Here is a 25,639-nt window from a genome sequence, read left to right on the forward strand (position 1 = left end):
CTGGTTATAGTAACCAATGCAAAAATTTTATAACAAGTTTACTACCACTGCCTTGGCCTTGGGTATTAAAGCCTTGGCCTTGGAGGTTTATGCCTTGACTACAACACTGACTACCAGCTAGTCAAATCAAATGATTCCCACAGATTTAAAGATAAATTCCAGTATTGGTAATGATCTCAAAATGACTTTTTACAGAATCTAATATAATGACCACCCAAGTGTCTGTTTGTATGAATAAAAAATATGTCCAAAGGATTCTGGAAGAAATTGTGTAATTGCTGAGAATAAGCAAAATAAGCGCTGATTCGGTCACTTCCGTCGGGTCTTTATTCCAGCAATAATAATACGCTGTCCCACGTGTGCCTATCTGTGTTGTTGATCTTCAGTGTGAACATTTTTTAGCGTAGATTTCAAGATTTCACAAAGTTCAGTTTATGTAACTTTACCACATCTAGATCCTCGATGATATACTGACAATTAAGCCTGGTTTTACAGACTTTCTTATGAAATCAGTGTTTACTGCAACTACAGGCATTTCTCTTTAAAAGGTAAATTGCAAACTTGTTATACAATTTTAACAAAATGAGACCTGGATTGTGCAAAACCTGTGTTGCTCATAGTTGATTTTCGCCCAATTTGAACATACTTCTGTGGCCACAATAAACATGACTTAGGCAGACTCACACGTAACATTACAGCCTAACCCTGAAAAATAACTTGTCTGGATTTTGGAACAGTTGGAAAGAATATATCTGGAATTTCTTTACAAAGTACTGATGTTCTCTTCATATATGGAGGTGAGGGGGGGGGGGGTTGTCATAGATAATGGTTGCGATATGTTTGTAGGGAACATCAACAAGATATTGAAGTTAAGAAGTAGATATTCTGATCAGTTGTCGCCAAAAATAAAGTCTAGGCTGCCAAAAAGCAGGATTGTAATAATTCTATTAGAAAAGTGTACTCATACTAGAGTATGGGGTGTGGGTGGGGGGGGGGCAAGTAAGGTTACTGTGTAGCCATTGTTCAGACTATATGGTAACTTGATAGGAGTCCTAATATCTGGGCGGCTGAGGTGGCATGTGGGGTGGGGGTCCTCTGTGTTCCACCATATTGGCACCAGACCAATAGCTGATGGTGATTCTTACGTCTTGGTTGTCATGCGCCGCTTGCGATGTACCTGTGTAGCCCATCATTTGGTCAAACATCATGGTAACTTGATGGTAAATCTTACATCTTGGGGCCTAGGCGGCATGCAAGGCGCCGGTCCTCTGTGCAGTCCACCATGTCCAGGGCCTAAAAAAAGTTGTTTGTGTCCTACAAATCTTAATGGCCTAGGGGCACTGTGAGATGGCTGTGCAGCCAATCCTTTGGTCATTCATCATTGTAGGTAAATCTTGAAGGTAAATCTAATATCTTGGCGGCCTAGGCGGCATTCAATGCAGCCGTACTCTGTGTGGTCCACCATGTCCAGGGCCTAAAAAAAGTTGTTTGTGTCCTACAAATCTTAATGGCCTAGGGGCACTGTGAGATGGCTGTGCAGCCAATCCTTTGGTCATTCATCATTGTAGGTAAATCTTGAAGGTAAATCTAATATCTTGGCGGCCTAGGCGGCATTCAATGCAGCCGTATTCTGTGTGGTCCACCATGTGCAGGGCCTAGTAAAATAGCTGTTTGTGTCCTCAAAATCTGGGTTGTCTAGGCGCACTGTGAGATGGCTGTGCAGCCAGGCCTTTGGTCAATCATCATGGTAACTTGATGTAAATCTAATATCTTGGTGGCCTAGGGGGCATGCGGGGCGGCGGTCCTCTGTGCGGTCCACCGTGTGGAGGGCCTGCATGAAGAAGTAGAAAAAGAAAACATTAAAATCATCATAAGCAGCACATAACTGATTTCAAGAGCACAGGTACTTGGGGATATTACCTATGACCTAAAGGAACATGTATAGGACTTTCAAGGAGGAATTTGCCTGCATATTGCAAATTATTTCGAGGTTCATAACATGGGAAGAGCAAAAAATCTGAAACACCCACAGGAACTCATCCATGCACTGCTTTCCATGTCATCAAACATATTCTGTTTTACAGGAAGCAGGATTACACATGGAGTCACGTGACCCTCAAACGATTTCAAGTTACCCAATTTGAATAAGGGCAAAAGGTGTACTTAAATTATGTTTAAACATCTTAAATGTTTATCAACGTCTGCTAATTTTTTATCTTTTGTCAATCCTTTAAGTATGCCGGTGCCAAAGTATGGAATAAATTACCCACAAATTTCCAAAATGCTCAATCCTTAGATGTGTTTAAGTCTCTATACAAAAAATCGAAATCTAATAATGTATGTCATGATAATTCCCATCCCTGAACTTATATATTTTCAGTTATTTATATCACAATTTTATTCTGTCTATTCATAATTCACTTTTAGCCCCTGCTTTCTTTTTTTTGCAATTGTTTATATACTGTAGTTGCTAAGGTTATACTTATACCTACCCTTGTTATTCATATAAGCCTATCTATTTTTTTCTTACCATTAATAATAAGATGATCAATAATGTTTTCATGTTGAACTTGTATTATGCTGATAATTTTATGTCTTACCCTGTTCTTTGATATATGCCTATCTTTGTAATTACTATTTTATCATGTCTTTTTATACACCAGGACCAAGATGCAAAACAGTAATTTTATCTCTGATCTTGTGAACCTGTTTAAATATGTGTGAATAAATAAATAAATAATTTTCACTTTAAAAAAAATGAGTGAGACACACATTTGGCTTGCAATACACAAAACAGTCGTTAATAGCTCTAAATACATCTTTAATGAACACCCCCCCCCCCCCCCCGGGTCTATTGCAGAAAGGGTTGCATTTCATTGCAAGTACAAAAAATTGAGTGCAAGTCCCTAGCATGTACTTCTTGTTGGTTGAAAATAAAGTTGTGTTTTTCTGCAACGATCCTTTTTGTCATTTATCATTTTAAACTCAACATTACCAATGGAGAGTAATTCTCAGCAAAAGAAAGAGAGAAAAAATCTTTTGGCCTATAGCCTCCCTATCTTGCATGGTTTCTCTGACATTTTATCAGGATAATATCACAGAGGGATGGCCATTCCACTGAATCTACCCTTGGCGGCCAGTTATGCTCCGACTTGAATAAGCAAATGAGCTTATATCCGTTACCAGTTGTTTGTAATCTGCTTTTACACATGGGATCTGAGGTCAGTTTCATAAGCTTGTTATTACAGTTAAAAGCTACTGAAATCATTCAATTACATTGGCTGATAGTATGTTTGTCATAGAAATCATGTTCTTATTATATCAAGTCTTTGTGAAACTCGACCCTGGAGGTGCTGACCACTGAGCGCATATATGCAATGTGCACCTGTCTATTTGTGCTCATTTTGGCAAGGGTGTAAGGTTGGGAATAGGAAAAAAGCCCAGCAAAAATTTTAATGCACTACCAAACTTTTTACAATGAATACGGTAATACTTGAAAGTGTTGCTTACCATTGAATGGAGGACCCCTCGGAGGACCCCTGAATGGAGGGGGTGGTCCCCTTGGACCCATGAATCTGTCTGGTCCTGTGAAGACATAACCATTATAAAAAATTGTTAAAAAGAGAAGCTACACATATGTTAGATTGTATGCTTGTGTATTAAACATGCATATAGAAGATATGGAGCATCTGAAAGGTTTATTTCCAATTCGTCTGATGCTAATTAATCCAATTGCCAACTCGTCTACTATCGATTGGTCTACGTTCATTTCGTCCAATATCAACATGGTGTGATTGCCAATTCGTCCACTCACCATTTCATCTAATACCCAGTTGGTCCAATATCCATTTAGTCCAATTGGACTAAATGTTAATTGTGCAAAATGAATGAAAATGAAATGGATATTAGACCAACTGGTTATGAGACGAAATGGTCATAGACAAAATGGTGATTAGACGAAATGATGACTGGACCAAATGGTTGTTTGACGAAATGTTGATGGATGGAATGGCATTAGCCTAGTGAAAGCAGACCATGTGGTGAGTGGACGAGTTGGCAGATGACGAATTGGCAATTTACCATCTGAAATATACTGGGGTATAAAGTAACTACAATCAAGTCTGCCGCAGACAGCCTTCTATAAGTGAAATGAGTGGCTATATTTGGAAACAATTCTTTTTAAAATCAGCAGAGCTAAAATTGATCCTAAGCTGAGTTTTATGATGAATTGCATTGATTTCTTTCATGATCAATTGTAAAAATCAACACCATAATCAATCGCCAAGCTTTATGTAACACAGCCAAGAACCCCATTTTATAACGAACAATTATGGTAACTTTGCCATTATTGTAATGTCCATGGAACCTTGATTGTGATTGGCTGCTGAGCCCTGTTACCATAACGGCAAAGTATCTCTAGTTGTTAAAGTCTTGTAGGATATGTAGGAAAGCTGCTCACATATAATGTCCCAAATCAAATAAGTAAAATTCTATTAACTATTCAATTCTCTGATGGATTTTTCTCAAACCTTCAGCAATATCTTTTATTATTTTCTGTTATTTCACAGCAAACTTTTTGTCAGGTGAGCGTCCCCTTTAAAGTATTATGCTAATTTGATTTGAACCACGTGGTAGATGAAGGGGATATGACTGGATGATTGGAACAAATGGCAATCAGTCTACATAAATGTAGACCTGCCAATCTCTGGGAATGAAAAATTGCATTTTGTGATAAAAAAGTGTTTATTTTCCCCAAAAAAGTGTATTTCATAATAAAATGCATGGCGCACTTGCTCAATGCGGCGCTCAAGCTGCATGCAAGCTAAAATGCGCGCTGCTCTTGCAGATGAAAAAAACAACAAAACATTTAAACATGTATATATCTCACCCTAGTTTTAACAAAATGATTGAAAAAAAGTTACCTAAATTACATTGATCTAATAACCATATTTGTGTAAGTTTTATGAAATAGAGACATATTTAGATGATTTTTCTCAATAAATTACAATTTTTTTTTTTTACAAAAACGTATTTTTTAAAGAAAAAACGTACTGCCGTATTTTGGTTACAAAAACATACTAAATATGCCCAAAACGTACTGGTTGGCAGGTCTGTTAATGGTAGACAAAATGTATGTATCATAGCCAATAGACATATTGGGATTACTAACACCATTGGGAGTTAGATCAAGTGGTATTGGAGCATCTGACATTGAACCAACTGACTATGAATATGTCACATACCTGGTGGTCCCATCCTGAACCTATCCGGCGGTCCATGGGGTGGCGGCCCTCCCATCGGGGGCGGTCTCATGTGGGGAGGGGGTGGGAAAGGACCGGGGTGCATTCCTCTGGGTGGTGGTCCTCTCATATCAGGCGGGGGCACTGGTGGTGGAGGTAGCCCACCGCCCATCATATTTGGCGGAGGGGGTGGCATACCACCAGGCCCAGGCATGGGGGGCATACCTCCCGGTGGTGGTACCGGTGGAGGAGGCATGGGTGGGGGCGGCATGCCGGGTGGAGGGATGGGTGGGGGCACGCCTGGTGGGGGCATACCCGGAGGGGGCATGCCGGGGGGTGGCATGCCTGGGGGCATGGGGAAGGGAGGAGGCATTGGAAGTGGGGTACTGGTTGGTGCAGTGCTGGTTGCGGTTCCTCCTGAAATAAGGAAAAGAATAAATGTTCATTATATTAAAGTAACACACGATTCAAAATATATAGACAGCTGCAAAAGAGCAGATTGTTCTAACAAGCTCAATGGGAAATAAAAGCAAGCCCTGAAGCATCAGATAGTCTATAGAAGCAATTATCCCTCATCCCTCGATATTAAATCAGTCTACATTTCAATTAATAGTAGTGAGCCCCCCTCATCCCCCACAAAATAAGAAAAGAAAAAAAAATAGGAACATACAATAATCATTAACCACCAGAAACAGGGGCCAGATTCGAATAGTAAATGTTATTTTCTGGTTTTTGCATACAATGTATAATCATTGTTTTTCATTCTTTTTGGAAGACTGAATACCAATGTTAATTTCTATGGTGGTTATCACGGGATAAGATGGTAAACGCAATCAATCACCCATTCAAAGAGAGGAATTGTCTTACTTGTACCTCTTGGGGTAAAATGTTCAAAGGAAATTAAGAGATGATCGGCAATATTTGAGCCCTCTACGAACAGCTATGATATCAGTTCCCCCATTTGAATGAAGTACCTTGTCAAAGGTCAGAGCTGTGTCTTTCCCGCAGGAGACCTGTGCCCTGTCACAATCAATCATAACTATGGACGGCCAGCAACATCAATATTATATATGTCTGTTTAAAATATCTTCTATGATTATATTCATGCATTCGTTGTTTTCTTGAAAATTCACTGTGCTTTTCTTTGTTTACAAAGGACATTATTCAAATTTCCTGTAGAAAAAAATTATGACACTGATTTCCAGAGAGTTTCATGTACAATTGATTGGATCATGCATAACTATTTGTAAGATGGGGGCCGGGGAAAAGTTTTTCATTACAGTCACTGCAGAGCCCCGTCTTACAAAGAGTTACGATATCTGATAAAGCTCAAATATATGGAAATCTATCAATGTCATAAATTTCTACACTGGAAATTTACACAATGTTCTTTGTGAATTACACTGGACTGCCAAGAAAACAATGAATGTATGAATATACATCATATCTAGAAGATATTTTTGATAAGCATGCATTTTAGATGTTGAAGATGCTGGCTTTCAATAGTTTTGTTCGCTCAGATCGATTGCAACTCTTCGTGAGACGGGGCATTACTATGAAGATACTATGTGTCTTGTAGCTTAGCTATACATTGCAGCTTTCCTGCAGTCCCCATTGTTATATCTGGGCCCAGTCTAACAAAGAGCTGAGATTGAACGGCCAGCAACGTCAACATCTAAATTCAAAGTTGTTCAAAATATTTTCTAGGTATGATGTACATTCATACATTCCTTGTTCTTTTGAAGATTCAGTGTGATTCTCTTTGTTTACCAGGGAGATCGCGCAAATTGAATGGAAAACAATTATGGAATGGTTGCATTTCCATACAGTTGAGATTGATTGGATTAATCGTAACTCTTCGTAAGATGGGGCCCTGGATTCCTGCCTAAAGACGTGGCACAGACTTTTGACGAGTTGCCTAACAGGGTTTTCCAGCTTTTTAAGAAAACAAAATTTCCCGATTTTTCCCCAATGAAGCTGAAATATATTCCCTTATAATTATTCAAACCCATTCCCAGTTTCACATGTTTTCTAAGTTGTTGCAGTGAATTACATGTATCTTCAGTATAAAAACAATAACGTTAAACTAATAAGTGCCACCATTACCAGTCATACAATGGATATTGTTTTGGTATGCAACAAAATATAACAGAATCTGACTGACTATCATGCTTTCAACTTTTGAGCTAATCAAAATTCCCTGATTTTTCCCTCATTTGTGGCATTATCCCCTGATTTAATGTATTTTTTTATTGAATTCTCTGATATTTTCCTGACTGGAAAAAAGTAATTTGATTTTCCCTGATGTGCTGGGAACCCTACCTAAACAGCACTTACCTGCTGGTGGAGGGGGCGGGGCTTGTCCCAGGGGCGGGACCGCATTGTTGGCTTGAGATGTAGGTGGAGCATCCGCAAACAATTGATGAGGCCTGTCTGCCTGGGACAGGGGGTTCTGGGCAGCAAGAAGACGTTCTGAGGAAAATAAAAACAATATTCAATTAGATACAAAAATTCTCTGAGATAATAATAATACATTGTCTTTTTAAAGCACTTTAATACATGGCATTTCTAAGCGCTTACAAAACGATTAAGGGGCATACATTGATATAACTGAACATTTCACAAACAAGAAAGGAAATGTACAGTGTAAAGTATTATCATATTACAAATTACAAATAAGGTACGAAAACAGCCTACTCAAGTTGGAAAATACAAAATAATGATAATAATAAAATCAATGACAATTATTAATAAGTTAAACATACAGGTAATGAAATATCAGAAATACAATGAAATATAAATTATATTCGAATAATGAAGCAGTGCAAAAGCTATACATAAACAAACAAGAAATAAAGGACTATTCGTTTGATATTGACAAGATTAGCCTCAAAACTTAAGGAAAGAATTGTAAAGATAAGTTTTGAAGGAAGCTCTAAATTATTCAAATGACGAGCGAGATATCCCCTTTCACACCTGAACGTCTGACCTTTTGATTGATTGAACACTAAAGTCTTATCATTGATTTTAACTTTAAGAATCTAAGGTTCCATTTCACACTTATGTCAGTGAAATTTTGTAAAAAAGAAACCCTCAGCAAATTAACATGAAAAATCATTATTTCATTTTTTCAAAAAAAGTGAAAAAAGAGACCAGACACACCTTCCTAAGTTTATTTGATATTTTAAATCTGTATTTAAAGAGTCCCCACCAGAAGGGTTATCTTGAAAGTACAGGTTAAATCATTATCAATTTTGTTACAAAATTACATTTTATTGAATTTTTATCACAGGACATATAAGGGAGCAGAATGCATGTGACATCATAAAATTTGAACTTAAACAATTCATAGCCCCGTTATTCTGTGATAGATTTTTGTCAAAAGTTCACCAATGTTTTTCTACTTTATCACACAAACTGATCATCAGGATGAAATTTCCCTTCAACACTGACATGCTACCTTGAAATTAACCCATTATTTCCATACCTGCTGCCGAGCCGTGCCTCTCTCCTCTCGAGTCTTTCTTGAAAGCAAACGAGATGGTGATAGCCCTGTTACAGAGATACTGTCCATTCATAGCCTCGATGGCTGCGTCCGCTGCCTCAAAGCTGGCAAAGTTGATGAAAGCGTACCCCTTGGAGTTCCCAGACTCCACGTCCCTCATTATCTATGAAAGAGAAAGAGGAAACTTAGCATTGTTCTTATTTTTTGTTTGTTTAAATACAATACTTGGATTTGTTTGCTACTTGAGGGGAGAGAAAAGGTGAGCATTCCATAGTGGTCCATATAATCATGAAACACAATGTCAATTATCAACATTATGAAAAATAGACCAAATCGATAAAGCTCCTTTGGAAGAATTAGATTTTTACAAAATATTCTGCAACTATTATCCTCATCCCTTATCCAAATTTGAATAGGAAAAAATTGTTTGGGGTAGCCCGATCAACCTTGCAACCTTGGTAAAACCTGCAGAGTGCAGACTAATATTTTTCAAAAATTCCAATTTGACCCCCCCCTCCCCTCCAAACAAAAATATGTGCCAACAAGGCCCAAACAATCCCTAATTGTCACACCATTTCTTTTTTGACAGTTACACATTTTGAAGCGATAAAAGAGTTTTATAAATTGGCAAATGACAGAACATCCTCCATATTCTGAACAGATGACGCTTGTGCGTAAACAACTTTCAATCTCCATTAAAAAAATAAGGAAGTCTTTCTAATACCTGAAAAAAGGTGAAAATACCTGAAGCAACCATTTTCAGTTGGAAGAGGCATTAAAAAGAAATACAGACCGACTTGTCTTTGATGCAGCAAACCATTATTTATGGCATTATACAGTGCGTCCCACAAAAAACGAAACCCAGATTTTTCGATGATTTATCATAACTCAATCACAAAAACAACAGACAAATGACCTACCAACATAAAGCTTAGAATCTCCTCTTTCATCTGGTACTACTTAGATTATTCCTCATTCATGCATGAGTGAGAAAAGACAATTTGAAGAAAGGATGCCAAAAGCTCACTTGGCGGGGGGTATCTGAATTTTAAAAAGTCACATGGCTAAAAAGTTTGATATCTGCTCTTTTATTTGATACCATAATCACAGAAAATGGTCAAGAAGTAAAGAAGTTATGATCCCTCAAAACAATGCTTGCATTTCCATAATTTCATTAAATAAACATGTTTTCACCAGTTTCCCGCAGAAGCTATCGCACGGTAACAAAAGATTTAATGCATGGCTGATTGTCAACAAAACGGAGTGTCGAGTGGGTCTGGATGCTAGCCTGTGAAACCTCTTCATTTCATGAAAATATGTTATTTGTTTCAATTAACCAGAACTTTCTTATTTCTCGACCATTTTCTTTGATTGAGGTATCAAATAAAAGAGCAGAAATTGAACTTTTTAGGCATGTGATTTTCTTTTTTAAATTCAGATAGCCCCCGCCAAATGACTTGTTGGTATCCCCTCTTCAAATTGTTTTTGCTCACTCATGCGTGAATGAGAAATAATCTACGTAATTTCAGATGAAAGAGGAGATTCTAAGCTTTACAATGGTAGGTCATTTGTCTTTTCTATTTGTGATAAACTTATGATAAATCATCAATAAATTTCAGTTTCGTTTCTTCTGGGACGCACTGTATAAATGTTAATCAAGCTTTACCTTTGGTGTTTGTAAGATGACGCCAAAGGCGCTGAATGTATCATACAGGAGCTTCTCATCAATCTCAGGATCTAGGTTACCGATGAAGATATTCGCTCCGACATCCAGGTTCTTCTGATGAGCCGATGCCTAATTATTGAGAATTACATGGATCCATTAATAGCAAAATAACATCATTAAGTGTGAGTTACACAGCTTTCATGGAGTCAAAATTAATACTGTTTTGCTCTTCAAATTGGCAACAATCACTTATTTGCTGTCCATTTTTATACTTGAAATATAAAGTATAGATATAACATGCATCAAGATAATAGTGAAAGTTATTTTGAATACGGTAGTCGCCAATTTGCATCTTCAAAGAGTGACTTGTTCATAATGCGTTGCCATTTTTCGGGCGTAATGATTAGCAGGCAAATGGCTTTAATTCAGGACAGACTGTACTCTATACTGCAAGAGAAATGATCTCACTTAGTTTTAGGACATTTGTTCTTTCTTACCACACTCCACGTATCATTGCTAGCATTCCAAGAGAAACAACTCTATGAAATGTCTAACTGCCACTTTGTCCTTTTTACCATTACGTCTAAATTCCCATTTAGGTTAATATAGGGGACAATTCAAATTTCTCTTTACATCCAACATGGTATCATCTTACCTTATTCACTCTGACAGGTTTACCATAGAGCTTTATCATGTTCAGCACCTTGATGGCATAATCGGCATCCTCCTCCCCCATGAATTCCACAAAGCCATAACCCTGATGCGACTGGGTTACTCTGTCCTTTGGCATGTGGGTGTTCACTGAATGAAAAAGAAAATTTGGAGGTGAGGTTGCTACTTAATACTAAGAACTACAAGCACATGTTTGCTGATTTCTTGAAAAAAAATCAAGTGGAAATCCTTTGGCTTACACAGCTTCTCTTGTTATAGTTTCCATTCAATTTTCAGTTTCCAACAGCTATACAGCTTACAGTAAATAAGGGATGCAGTTATTAAAGTCTCCTAATCAAATTTTTTTCTTGGTGGCCTCATCGGTCTGCCATTACCATCAATTTCATATTTTTGGTGGTCTGCAAAGCAAATCTAGTGGCCCTAACACAATAGAAAATATTATAATTTATCAAAACTTTGGTAGCCCAATAGGGCCACCAAATGTTGGCCTTTACAGAATTTAGGTTGCCCGACTCTCATTTTTGGTTGCCCCGGGCCACTGGTAATGTCGAGCCCTGAGCTATTGCACTTCTATTTGACATAGCTTACCGGTACTCGTAACGAGCCATCAATAAGAATTCTAACTTTGTGTTTTAACAATGAAGACACCTTCATTTTCTCAAATTACAGCCCTCATTCCATTCCTTAAAACAGACAGAGACTTACCGACAGGACCTGCCTGCAGGAAGAGTTCCCATAGTAACGCCTCTGTCACCTTCTCATCCAAGCCTCCAACGTAGACGGTAGCATCTAGATCATGAAAGAAAATGACAAGCAAATAATTTAGCACCTTAAATGTAACACAATCTAATTTTCTTCTATTCAACTCAAATGAAACATGAAGATGTCACATTCTTCTTTTTCTTCCTTCTTCTTTCATATTCTTCCTTCTTCTCCTATTTCTTCTCTCCTGTTTTTCTTCTTCTTCCCCTTCTTCTTCATCTTCTCCTTCTTATTTCTCTTCCTCTGTTTTCCTCTCCTCTCTAACTTACTTCTCTTGTACAAATGTATCATGCATACTATTTCTTCTACATTTATTGTGTTTGAAATTTAATGATGAATATTTGTCACATATACTAAGATGGAGGGGGGGGGATGTAAAAGCAGCAAAAATACCTTTTATCATCATCCGCAGGAATTATGAATTTCAGGGGTATTAAAATAGTTGCAGACATGTAATAATAATAATTCATCGTGATTGTTCATGTACAGTATTTCAATATTATTATGATATAGTGCACATTTCATCTTTGTGTAAACTTACTGTTAAAGCCATTGTAAACCAAATTTCTTTGTATTCTCACATTGACCAATGAAAGATTAGAAATTGTATTTTCTTCAAGGGCAAGAACAAGTAATTATCAATATCATAGAGAGGGAGAGGCATGTCAACCATGCAGAGAAAATAATTTCTGCCCATTGATTGATTGTACTATACCATCAACCATTTAAATGTTCATGAGACATGACCATTTGAAATGTTTGGACAAAATGACTATAAAACTCTCCTACAAAAACACTCTGAAAACATCCTTCACTGCTGCTCATAACATGTATCCAAGATTCGAAGTTTAATTTTCGAGACCAGCTGCACAGCCATTTGAAGATTAGGACCTATTGAATGCAACTGGCAGTTGCAATGTACATGTATATGAAGGGAATTCCCCTCTTAAATCTTGTGTACAGAGTTCGCCAGGCATAGTCCTATATGTAGGTACATGTATGTGGCAATCTCCGCGCACACACGAACCAAAGTGTCTGTGATTCCTGCTCCATTTTTTGCAGCCAGGTGGCGTGAGCTTGAGTGAACCATGAACCACCCAAATTACCCTTTCGCTGTGCCAAATATATTGCCGTAGTCTTGTAGAATCTACACACGCGCGACCCCCCCCCAAAAAAAACATTTAAAGGGGTGTTTTTTTCAGTTTTGGACGTGCACTCATTAAGGGTATCAAAACAAAGATTAAAAAAGGGGTAGTTTTGAAAGACTGGTCAATGGTCAAACACAGGGTCAAACATATTTAGGGTATGTTTTTCTTCCAAAGCTTTTTTTTTTTAAACTAGCCATACGTGTACTGTTCACAGTGGTAAATTTTATATAACGGGACAGCGGAGCATTAAATGCTAGCGTGCGTGTACATTATGCTTATAACATGACGTCATCCAGCCACTGCCGAGAGTCAATTTATGAATGAAAATATAGTAAGCATGCGCAGTGCAAGCCTCCCATTGCCCTACACAGTATTCCACCAAAACAATTCTCTATCACCTCGTACCAAAATCGACCAAGAATTTCACTCAAATCCTATATTTTACATGAATTATGAAAGGTATTCTTGGAGGACCTATTTTCTCACCGATACTGCACAGGTAGGCCTAGGCAAATTTCCATCTTTTTGCTTTTCCGTCGAAGACTCACCAATTACGTCGATATGGCATCGTATTTGTTGGAGTTTGTAGTCTCTCGCAATGCGCATGTCAAGTCAATTGATTTCCGGGATATGGAGCATCGCGTGAATATGCATAAAATTGCTGAGTCTCAATAATTTTCGATCAATACTGAGGCAATCTGATCGCAAACCAAGACCATTTCCCGCATGTACAATGTAACCAGATATCGTGAACGCTATTGATACTGTCACAAGCAGTCCGAGGAAATTATATTGGCGACCAAGCAGTCAGGTCATGATCTGCGCAATTGACCAATCAGCAGTATCCGATTCGCTGAGATGGTCTATCCATTGTACATAGTCTATCTACGATTTACCACTGTGCTGTTTAGGGTATTTTTTTTTTCCCCGAGCTTTTTCCCTGGGGTCATAATCTGGCGACTTATTATTTAGGGGCAAAAATGTATATAGAGCCTATGAAAAACTTTTTTAAGGGGTTATTTTGCACACAGAGAAAAACTCGTTTAGGGGGTGTTTGGAAATAATTTGGCGACGCGTGTGGACTGCCTCCCCCCCCCCGGAGATTTGTCATTCAGAGTATCTAGTTAATTAAAAATTAGGTCTGAAAAAGGGGGCCATCAAAGTGGCACATCCCCGTGCTACCAATATCAGTGTGCCCCCCCCTCCACCAGGATGATAGCCATGATGACTTAGACCAAAAGCTTCGGTCTCTGTTATGTTGGTTGTTCTGCTGAACTACGTTGGCTCCACTCACCGAATAGAGAGACCAAAGTTCTAGCGCGATCTGTACAGGGACAATGGCTATACCGTATCTTTATGTACTTAAGTTCAGATAAAACGGGGGAGTGAAGTTGCGCAACAGCCGGAGCTCGGAGTAAGTCTAGGGTGTCTGAAGCCACACTGAAAAGTGTCAGCATATAACAGGCTGATTTAGAGGAAAATATGGCCATTTTTTCGGGAAGTTAAGGCTGCTAGAAAAATGTGATCTAAATTGATTATTAACTTGTGTTTGGCATGTATACATGGAAAGAGATAATTCAGGGGCTTCTTTTGACATTAAGGACAAGTTTATAGGATCATTTTATATAAGGATCTAGTGATAAATTGCAAACCCTTATTTGTGTGTGTGTTGAGATTGCCATTTCCCCATGCTTTTCTATGTGAAAATGAAATTTCAGTTTTGCACAACTTTTTTCACTTTGTCGCAATTTTTCTTTGTGATCTGGTTTCAAATCTTTATAAAAATCATACCATCAGAAAGAGCATTAAAAATCATATTATCAGAAAGAGCATTAAAAATCATATTGGACTTTGAATGGACAAGTTTTTGGCATTAATGATAAAATTTATTTTTTGATTAAAAATAATTCATATCAATATATATAAATTATTTATGATCACGAAATAAATTAAATAAGAATGTTTATCTCTAAATTGTTCGTTTAGATGGCATTGCTTTCCGGAAGTACGTCACATAAGCGGTTAAGGGTCAACGCTATTGTAATTTCCATTGTTTACATGAAGAACGAGGGGTCTACGCGGCATCAGTTAGGTAAGAAATCTTCATTTTTTAACATTTTTATATAGGCCTAGGCCTAATAATATTTAAAACCTTCCTACGCATTGATTAGGCGTAGCGTAGGAAGGTGTAAGAATTATTTAGAATTCTCGTAGTTTTAGTATAGAAAGATGGATTTCCTAGGGAAATGCATCTTTGTTTTGGTCCTTCGCTTAAGACACTATGGAGAGAGTGTCAAGACGTCAATGATGAAGAAGTATATGACATATCTAAAAAAATCATCATCATTGCGTCCTCAAGACTACCGCCAGGTACCGGCTAGCGCAGCGCTGGAAAAGCCGATGGGCAGGATGGGGCCAGCGTCGGGACATTTAATGTATTCGACACGTTCCAAATCCAACATCGGTTTCTTCGATCAACAAAGGTTTCAGATGTTTTTTTTTATTGAAAATGAGAAAAATCGAACCCACCTTGATTTCTCTCTTGTGGCGGTCCAGCTGCCATCGTAGTATTTCAGATATTTTCTCAGAGAAGTTCCATTTCGTCACTCTTTTCGTTACAGCAATCGTCCAAACGCACGCTCGTTTCGTAGTTGCAGAAAAGAATGTCACAATATTTTAGCACAAAATCCCCCGCCCTATGCCTACGTACAAGTAAAAAGAATGGTACCACTCTTCTAAGTCAAAGTACCTGCTGAAATTGCGGACCAAAATATGAAGTTGTAGTATGGTACAGTATCCACCATGGAAAAAGTACCTCTGTCTTCGCGGGGGGGGGGGGCTTCTTCAGATAAATCCCTTTTCTCGTCTAGAACCTTGGAGAAAAAAGGACTACCATACTTTTGTTTAAAGCTTTTAAATACAATTTTCTGTACCCCAATCCGAACTCCAAAACAGTTCCACCCCAGTGTGTGGTGTGGCAAGTTGCAATCTGTGTACAAGTAAATCGGAAATTGAAGTGCTTAAACTTAAAGGAGAAGACAACCCCAACAAACAGTTAATTGATTTGAATAAAAACTTAAAAATCCAACAAGCATAACACTGAAAATTCTTATACAAAAACTCGGTTGTAAAATAAGAAAGTTATGACATTTAAAAAGTTTTGCTTAATTTCACAAAACAGTTACTTCGTACCCGGTCAGCATATAAGCGATCCAGGAGGGGGGGGGGGTGTTATAAAAGAAATCTACATATTTTTAGAAAAATTATCATTGTGGACCTAACCCCTTTTGCACACAAACTGAAATGAATCAAGTATCTTATGAATAAAAAGGGATTTTTCTTTGCCACATTTTACTCATTATTAAATGTGAATTTCAAATTTTATTTTGTATCATCAGAGCGACTAAAAATCTATGGGGTTTGTGACAGAAAACAATAAAATTTATGAAAAATACTCCTTTTGACAAATGAGTTCTTCAGAATAGTTTGGTTGCAAAAGGTATTATGAGATCAATTCAAGAGCCCATCATGAACGTAACACAATTGCTCCATTCGTAGCACCGTAGCGAGGTCCTAATTAGCGTATGGGCCTCATTGTACGGTCGCTTTGATCGCAGAAGCAGCGCCTCACATCTTCCACGAATCGTGGCAAGAGAGTGGCAGCGTCGTACTATCAGCATATTACCATCGCCTTCAGCGCAGGTCGCTCGCAGTGAAGTTGGAGTGCAATCGCCTCGCAGGCTAAAGAATTCGAGGAAGATTCTGCTACGCTTTGCGGGAGTTAGACAGATGGTCGCCATGATCGCCTTCCTAGTGAGATGGAGGCCGTACGCAACGTATTATGTATTAAGAATGTCAATAACACTAAAATATATAATTGATAAGAAAGAAACATTTATGTTCAAATTTGCGAGGATAAAAAAAATAAAATGCTTTATAGAGGATGTACTTTTTTGCCACATTCATGCCATTTCTAGGTGTCTAGTGTCCGATTTGAGTGAGGTGTGGGCGTCGGGCGGTACTAGACCAAATCCATCCATCCATATTTTATTGTTCGAAATAGACATGAAATGTATAAGTAAATAGGTAAAGTCAGCGTCCGTGACTGTTTAGGGGGTCAATTCCCCCCCCCGGGGGGGGGGGGTGGCACTCGACCAAAAAAGTACTAGTAGTAGGTCTGTGCCGCGGGCGAGACAGAAAACGGGGGCCTTGGAGCGGGCTTATTGTAATAAAAAGTAGGGTCCCCGGAACGGGCTTCGGAACTACAAATGTTTGTGAAAACGGGTCGCCTGCTTGTGAATGCGTATTCATCCCTATGGAACGGGCATCAGTGGCGTACCGTGGGTCACGGCATGGGGGGGGGGGGGCACCATCAAATTTTTTTTGACACTTAGCGCGCTCAGTTGCTAAGTATACTGATCTATATAGAGACTTTTTAAAGAAAGTGCCATTAAACGGATTTGTATGTCACTGATCAAATAATGCGAGCGCGAAGCGCGAGCTGAAAATCTTTGATATCCAGACCTAAAAAGGGACATAATAAAAAAATTTTGTAATCATGATACATATCTGTCTCGCTAAATAAATAATGCGAGCGCGAAGCGCGAGTTGAAATGTTTGTATATATTGACCCCAAACAGGGACATTTTAAGGACTATATTTTAGGAATCCATTAAGAGTATACATTTCTCAACAAGGTCATCTATTGCCAGTGCCAAGCGCTTGCTGATTTTGTTTGAATTACACAGGAAGTATTTGTAGTCATAGTAATCATGATTAAATTACGCATCAATAAAATAATCAAATATTGTGAGCGCGAAGCGCGAGCTGAAAATTTAGGAAATTCAGACCTGACAAGGGGCATTCTAAGGCTTGTTTTTAGGAATTCACTAAGACCATACGTATTTCACTAACCAAATGATACGAGTGCGAAGTGCGAGCTGAAAACTTTTGACATTCAGATAAAAAAGGGACATTTTAAGGAATGATTTTAGGAATTCATGAAAAGCAGACGTATATCACCAATCCGCTAATGCGAACGTAAGCACGGACAGGAAATGTTTCATATCAAGACCTTAAAATTGGGCAATCAGTTTTAGTAGTCATGAAAAAAAGCTATGTCGCTGCATAAAAACAACTTGATAACTGGAAGTGCGATAAAATTTATACGGTGTATATACTTGAAAACAAATGTTTTATTACAACAGTATTATCTATCTCAGGGGCGGATTCAGCCTTCGCCAATAGGGGGGGGGGGGCGGAGTTTTTTTTTCAGCCTTATTTCCCCCGCACAGACAGATCAATGAGGGGTGGGTCCCAGTCCCTTTAATCACCAGCTGCTTCTATTATCTATACATTAGAGGCAGTAAAAGGAGAGTGGCGTAATGAGCCAAAAAATTCGAGGGGCCAGATATGAATATATGAGGGTCGTGTGGTCTAGTGGTTAGAATATTGTACTCATAATTGAAACTTGAAAGGTTGTTAGTTCAGACATGTAGGACCCCAAGGAAGAACAGCAGTAATTTGCAAATACAGCTGAATTGGGTGATCCTCCGTTATTGCATGTATCTCTCTTGTATATTGTATATTTTTATCTGACTTCGGAAATAAAGCAATCAAAACAACAAACCACTTTAACAAAAAAAAGGGCCCGAGAGTAATTTCTGTCGTCTATAACGGCAAGTCACTATGACTGATTAACCAAGACGTATTTCTTTTTATATAAATCATGATATTGGTTATATGCCAGCTTGGCGTTGATACAGCAGAAAGCTGCTTTGCCGAGTTACCCCCGCAACAAGTGAGCGAGCCACAGTTTCTACATTTTCATCTAATAAAAATTTCAACCTTTTCTCCTTCTTTTTTTTTTCTTGGTCAGGATTTCCACACTCTTATTTCAAAAATTCAAGTTTGTGATAGATTTTGACATAATGATAAGAAAATTATGTTATATTTCAACCTTCACTCTGTAATTTTCTCTTTTTTTTGATCGTCATGATTTTTTTTTGTTGGGGGGGGGGACAAGCGCCCTAAGTCCCCTCCCCATCTCTACGCCTATGGAAAAGGAGAAGAAGACAAAGAAGAGGAAAATACGAAGAAAAAGAATATAAAAAAGCAGAAGAAGATGAATTTGATAACATAACATCAAATTTCACATAAATCCAAAACAGAGAGAGAGAGAGAGAGATTTAACTCCAATCACTCGATGCTTTCAGACAGTACGAACAAATATTAAGGAACACTCGACTACATCTCCGCTTTGCACATTTTCTTTTCCGAAAGGTCAATTAGCTCTATAGATGTCATTATGATTATTGCCTGCAGGTCTTCTCATGCCATCCAGTAGCCATGGTAGGGAATCAATCTACCCTTCATTATTTCGTCTCTTTTACCATCACATCTCCTGCCCCTTTTGAGTGAAATTTCACGGATCTGTAATGATATTTGCTTTATATTTCCTCACTACCGCCTCTATTCTAAGACAAGGTGAAAAAAGTGACGAGTTAAAACGGGCACCATCGATATGCTGTCAAAATAGCATGTTTGACATGTTTAAATAGAAGAGACCATTAGGCATGACACCATAAAGGGCAATTTAACCAATTAGCTGCTACCAGCGATTGATCTACAAACAAAACTGAACAGAGACGATGAACATTATTATAGCGGAGTGCTGATACAACTGTGACATCCTGGAGAGCGGACGGGTAGTTTCGACAATATACATGGAATAGGAAGTTGACTTTCACTTTCTTCAAAATTAGAAAGAGTCCGGCCGAGAAAACCCATGGGATATTGTCATCATGAATTCTACTGCAGCTAATCCCACTCTGTACACGACTATGAACTATTCATCGAATAATTTGATTTCATCTGGGAAAGAGTACGAGACGAGTGACGACGTGACAGCCGTTACTCTTACCTATTACATTCTTGTGTTGATTCTTGGAATTCCCGGTAATACTGTCATCATCCAAGCTATCGCATGGAAGAAACGGAAGACGAGCACAGACATCTTTATCCTAGTTCAAGCCATTGTCGACTTCGTCGCTTGCATCTTCTCCCCTGCATTTATCATCCGGGGTGCATTTCCTGAGCTAAGGAGCAACGGTTTGTGTCAAGTAGCATCACTTGCCGAAAATTCAACCGCATTTGCTTCAATATTCCTGACCACTGTAATCAGCATCGACCGTTACATAGCTGTCTGTCGTCCGCTAAGGCGACGAGTGACCGTACGAATGTCCATTCTAATTGCGATCCTATGTACGGTTATCCCAATCATTGGTAACATACCAGTTTCTATCTCTACTGATTCCCAGTACGTCGAAGCCATCAGACAAAGTTTCTGCTCCGTTAAAGTCTCGCTCCTCTTGGTCACAACAATTACAGTGTTGGTGTTGTTTCTTATGTCGCTTATGACAAATACTGTCCTTTACACCCTGGTCTACATGGCCTTACGTAAGAGGGTAAAGATTCATGCCGACCTAACGAGAAATGATGCCATTGTCGCCACGATTAGTTCGCGATCATGCAACTGCAACGGCATTGGTGATGTGCAAAATTTCAATTCAAGGGAAACCCACACAGCTCTGGTAGAAAGAAACGATAGAGACGGAACATCAGTTGATGGTAAGGAGAGCAAGTTTGGAGCGAATCATATTTCCTTGGGCCTTCACTCTAGGAGATCAGGATGTTCGAAGACCACTGTCTTGCCTTCGGTCTCCTGCTTAAATATCACTGATACGGATTCATCTCTGGGAAGTACATTTCCTCGTCCGCCAAAAGAAAGTCGAAGAAAAACCCTTCATTCGGCAACATCATCTTCCAAAACGAATCCTTTGAGACACGGAGGTATGAACCGAATCAAGAATTCAAAAAATAAGAAAGATAGTGATTACGGACGAAAGACGACTCGCATGCTTCTTATCATAACAATATACTTTTTCGTAACGTGGACTCCAAAGATTGTATTTCCCATGATTCCGCTCTCCATTATTCAAAAGAGTAGTCATATTCAAGGATATTTTGCACTCCTCCAGATCCTCTACAATCTTAGACTAACCAACCACATCATTAACTTCTTCGTCTATTATTTGGTCAGCAAAACTTTCAGAAGAGACGTAAAAGAGTCGTTTAAAAAGTACAGATGCAGCAAGTAATTGGTCATGATGGAAGAATATGTATATATATATATATATATATATATATATATATATATATATATATATGTGTGTGTGTGTGTGTATGTGTGTGTGTGTGTGAATGTGATATTTATAAATCAATACAATTATATAAAAAAAATCGTTGTTGGTAAAGGCATCTTCTTAGAGAAACATAAGATACATACTATAGAATTCTCTGAATTAGTTTTGGTTTTTGTACCAATTTATTAGAATGAAGTCATTTTATATTTCGCCAGTTGTATTGGCAAGATCATGAAAAAAAAAGAATTTTGTTAAGGATGGTGCTTCATATGGGTTCAGATTGTTTGGAGGAAAATGCCATTGATACTTGAACATGAATGAAGGCAAATCGATCAAACGCTTATTGTAACCCCCCCCCCCCAGCACAGTACAGGCCATGAATGAAAGGCCAATGGAAGGAATTCGTAGAGGCGTACTGTTTTACAGCTGGTAGAGCAGTTTCTTAACTGAAGTGGTAACTTAGAACTAGGCAGGACAGCATTTTGCTGGTAAACGCCAAACTGGTATTTTTAGGTTAATTAGTCATAGTGGCTGACCTTATAGACGACAGATATTACTCTTGGGTCTTTTATCAAAGTGGAGACAACAGAAGAGTGGGGGTTCGAACTCACAACCTTGCGATTATGAGTCCAATGCTCTAACCACTGGACCACACGACCCGTGTGGCTACCCTGGATAAATAAATTGCTGTTATTCATTCTTCCTTTCCAGTGCCGCCATCAGTTTTTTTAGGGTTAACCTTGTTAACATTATTAAAGCCAGTTAAATCCAAGAACATGTCCCCTTCTCAAATCCCCCCTCCACGGAAGACATTCTAGTCTGGAGAAACCCCCTGTTTTCCCCCGTTTCCCCCCACATAATTCCTTCATTGTATGTGTGTGTGTGGGGGGGGTGCACCCCTGCCCCACCCCTCCGTTGCACCATCTATATGCACCGCTCGTCAATTTTCTGTACATTTACCCTATTGCACCTGCAGCATACGCCATCAGGGTCCCGTAACACAGGTAAGCGATTGATCGTATCCTTGATTTTTCACGATTCATTGTACATTGTAGTCAATACAAACAATAGTAGAAAAACGTTCTACGATCATTGCTAAGCTTTGTGTCACTGACCCATGGACGATATATTCAAAAGTAATGTATGTTATATCAAAAGTAATGTATAAAAGAGGGAACCTTATCTACAAGCATTCTACTTCTAAGGTTTCCTCCATTTTCCGTTTTATGTACTGAAACATGTATTAATTAATATGTATTTCTACTGACCTAGTCTACATGTGTAATGGTTGGTAAGTTTAGTTATGTAAGTTAAGTTATCAAAGTCTTGTAACATAACGGATTTGTGGAAATAAAACCTAAATGAATGAAAATAAAATGAATAAAAATCATTTTGAGGATGATCTATATACCTATTTAATTGCACAATTTGAGATCAATCTCAACTACAGAGTTCGATTTAAGTCTATCACACATCTTTGTGAGATTGGGCCCAGAAAAGCTAATACACAAGGTGCCAAGGTATCATAGTGATTATTTCATCAAGAAACAAAAACAACAAATCTGCTGAAATGATCAACCTAAACATTATACTGTATGTTCCTTTTTCGTTTGCTAAACTCATTAGCTAGATGCTTACAAATTTGTCGTTTTAGAGATTAGAAAAGTTTGCGTGTTTTGATGATTTTTTATTGTTACATAAAACACACAAAGAGGCAAAAATAAGATTGGATATTAGATATGCTAAATGATAATTAGTCAAATATACACCATATATTATGTATGCAATCTGTTATGCTATAAAGTCATAATCTGGAAAATAACATTTTGCTATGTCCATATGTCATGTATGTTTGACAATGTATAGCGATAAAAAGAGAAATTCAGACAATATAGAAATTCACCAAGAAGCATCCTATCAGACATTGTAGGAATTTATATATTCACTTCTTTTAAAAAGAAAACAAAATTCCTGACATTATTTTATCAAAAAGGGAATATACTTAACTATACAAACGGATTATCAAACGCCGCGAGCTTATCTATTCATTCATACTCCCTATTATCTCTTCATATCCATGAAATCTATCTTGCTTTATGATGACGACGAATATCGACTTTGCCATTTCCGCTATTGGCATGGCAACCCCTTCAAATATTGTCACAATTTGTGTATTTGGCTTGTGTCATTCATACCGTGATTGAAGTTATAATTACAATCAACCTATATCCCACCTTTTTCTTTCATTAAAGTCTCTCTTATCAGTGGTATACCTGACGACGGAGTTGATCATCCTCTGTTTAGATCTGGGTATTTGTTTTTGGCGTTTGGTGGATGAGGATATATTTCTCTGCCTGACTACAATCGATGCGGGTAATACGAACTATGTCAGTCATATGTAATTGGAAAATATTCACAATCTGGAACTCTGTAAGAAACATGTTTGCCGTTAGAATTAATTAAAACTTGATTGATGATTAAATGGATTCGGACTTAAAAATCATGATGTTGATTAATGAATCAGAAGGTAATGCTTTTAATCACGACACAACTGTGGATGATGAGACAGAAGAAATGCAAGATGGGTTCGGTAATACCATTGCCAATCTAACCTACTACATGGCGATAGTGGTATTTGGATGTCCAGGAAATGCCGTCATCGTCCAAGCTTATGCGTGGAAGAAACGGAAGACGAGCACGGATATCTTTATCATGGCCCAAGGGATGGTCGACTTCATCGCTTGTGTTTTTACCCCAACAACCCTCATTCGCAGTACGTTCCGCAGTCTGATAACTGTGAATGTGTGCCGTTTCGCAAGTCTTGTTGGAAATGCAACGGCCTTGGCGTCCCTGTTAATGACCGCAGTCATCAGCATCGATCGTTATACCGCTGTATGTCGTCCATTCCGACGACGAGTGACGACGACATGGGTCTCCATATCCGTCGCCATAGCTTGTGTGGTCATCTCCATCGCGATCACCATTCCAACAGACATATCTATGGATGTCGGGTACGTTAATGAAACTAGGGTGAAGTTCTGCTACTTGCGACGTTCTGGATTGACGCGTGTTGCCTCATTTGTGGGCATTCTGCTGTTCGGCGCCTCATTTCTGACAAACACTGTCTCCTATTTTAAGATCTACCATTTTCTTCGGAAGAGAGCGAAGATCCATGCCGACTTGGTGAGCAAAGAGATTCGAGTAGCAACCATCAGCCGAAACCCAGAGAGCAGTTGTTCGTCCGATAGTAGTTCAAAACCAAATACTCGACATTCGCCCGCTGTGGCTATCGAGAGTGACGACATGCACAGCAATCACGACAATGCAAGTAGTGTTGTAGCCTACAAAAAGAATGGCTCTACAGTTCAGTCACACTCTGCAGGACCTTCAAATCCCATCACCCTGCGAATGTCCCCGACAAGAGAAAAACCTTCGAATATAGAATCAGCCGTAACAAACATGCCGCAGAGCTACAGAAAAACTCTTTCAATGCATTCAAACCTGACTGGGTCAGGGAATCGTCCACGCCACGTTCCTGTTCCCGAGAGCCTTTATCCAAGTGAACCGAAACTGTTCAGGAAGAAAGAGGAGCACGATTATGGCAGAAGGACAACTCGCATGCTCCTCATCGTAACCATATATTTATTTGCCACATGGACACCACTAATGGTCATTGGAAGCCTTAGGCCTTCTATTCTTTTGGGAATTGACCCGCGCCTTTTCACTTTTGTACAAATTTTATCTTCTCTGAGACTCACCAACCACGTTGTCAACTTCTTCGTGTACTACTTGGTCAGCAAGAGCTTCAGGAAAGACGTGAGGCAGTCTTTCAAACGGTACCGATGCAGGGGAGCTAACTAATGGCACGAGCTTAACTATAATACTCTTACTTTATATTTGACAGACTCTAGTCAACACATTTTACGGGATTTGATTGGTTGACTCCGCTTTTGAATGCAAAATGAAATTTGTAATACATAGCAAAAACTTTAACATCTACATTATCTAGGTGACTAATCCGAATACTTCTCCTTTACACTCTTGACTCTCACCACCACACACCCTCAGTCACCCCAACATTATTCCGACACACCCTCTCACCCAAATAGACACCCTCACTCACAAACACACCCGCACCCTCACTCACATAAACACACGCACCCTCTCACACAAACACACGGTCTCATGCGCACACATACCCACCCTCACTCCCGCAAACGCACCGCCTCACACAAACACACACCCTCACTGACACAGACACACAACATTACTCCCACAAATATCCCACAACCCTTCCCGCTCTTGCATTTTCAATACAAAACAAAAATCACAAACGATTAGTTTGTAACACCGCGGGTCTACCCGTCAGCATGAATTTATTATTCACCAAAAGTCAATTTCATTCATTACAAGACTCCATCATGAATATAAGGCTGGGTTTT

General features: G+C 38.7%; 2 protein-coding genes across 2 annotated transcripts; one reads left to right on the plus strand and one right to left on the minus strand.

Moving 5' to 3' along the window:
• Positions 1-1,013: 1,013 nt before the first annotated feature.
• Positions 1,014-15,712, minus strand: LOC121427495 (splicing factor 3B subunit 4-like). The gene is made up of 9 exons (XM_041623917.1): positions 15,523-15,712; positions 11,789-11,872; positions 11,067-11,212; positions 10,412-10,540; positions 8,728-8,908; positions 7,578-7,712; positions 5,244-5,657; positions 3,511-3,585; positions 1,014-1,831 (listed from the first exon to the last, which is right to left on the minus strand). Exons 1-9 carry the CDS (start codon positions 15,554-15,556, stop codon positions 1,764-1,766), a joined length of 1,266 nt encoding a protein of 421 aa, XP_041479851.1. The 5' UTR covers positions 15,557-15,712; the 3' UTR covers positions 1,014-1,763.
• A 7,586-nt stretch (positions 15,713-23,298) lies between these two features.
• On the plus strand, positions 23,299-25,082 carry LOC121427159 (gastrin/cholecystokinin type B receptor-like). Its single transcript, XM_041623421.1, has one exon. It carries the CDS (start codon positions 23,679-23,681, stop codon positions 25,056-25,058), a length of 1,380 nt encoding a protein of 459 aa, XP_041479355.1. The 5' UTR covers positions 23,299-23,678; the 3' UTR covers positions 25,059-25,082.
• Positions 25,083-25,639: the final 557 nt, after the last annotated feature.

The sequence above is a fragment of the Lytechinus variegatus genome, chromosome 14 (genome assembly GCF_018143015.1).
Source record: "Lytechinus variegatus isolate NC3 chromosome 14, Lvar_3.0, whole genome shotgun sequence".
Taxonomy (NCBI): domain Eukaryota; kingdom Metazoa; phylum Echinodermata; class Echinoidea; order Temnopleuroida; family Toxopneustidae; genus Lytechinus; species Lytechinus variegatus.

Bases quoted from the DNA above. Each gene is read 5' to 3' on its own strand.
- LOC121427495 (XM_041623917.1), bottom strand. From the start codon at position 15,556: ATGGCAGCTGGACCGCCACAAGAGAGAAATCAAG. The intron at 11,213-11,788 runs GTAAGTCTCTGT...TTTTTCATTCAG, and splicing joins CCTGCAGGCAGGTCCTGTCG to TGAACACCCACATGCCAAAG. The intron at 8,909-10,411 runs GTAAAGCTTGAT...TCTCTTTCATAG, and splicing joins TCATCTTACAAACACCAAAG to ATAATGAGGGACGTGGAGTC.
- LOC121427159 (XM_041623421.1), top strand. From the start codon at position 23,679: ATGGATTCGGACTTAAAAATCATGATGTTGATTAATGAATCAGAAGGT.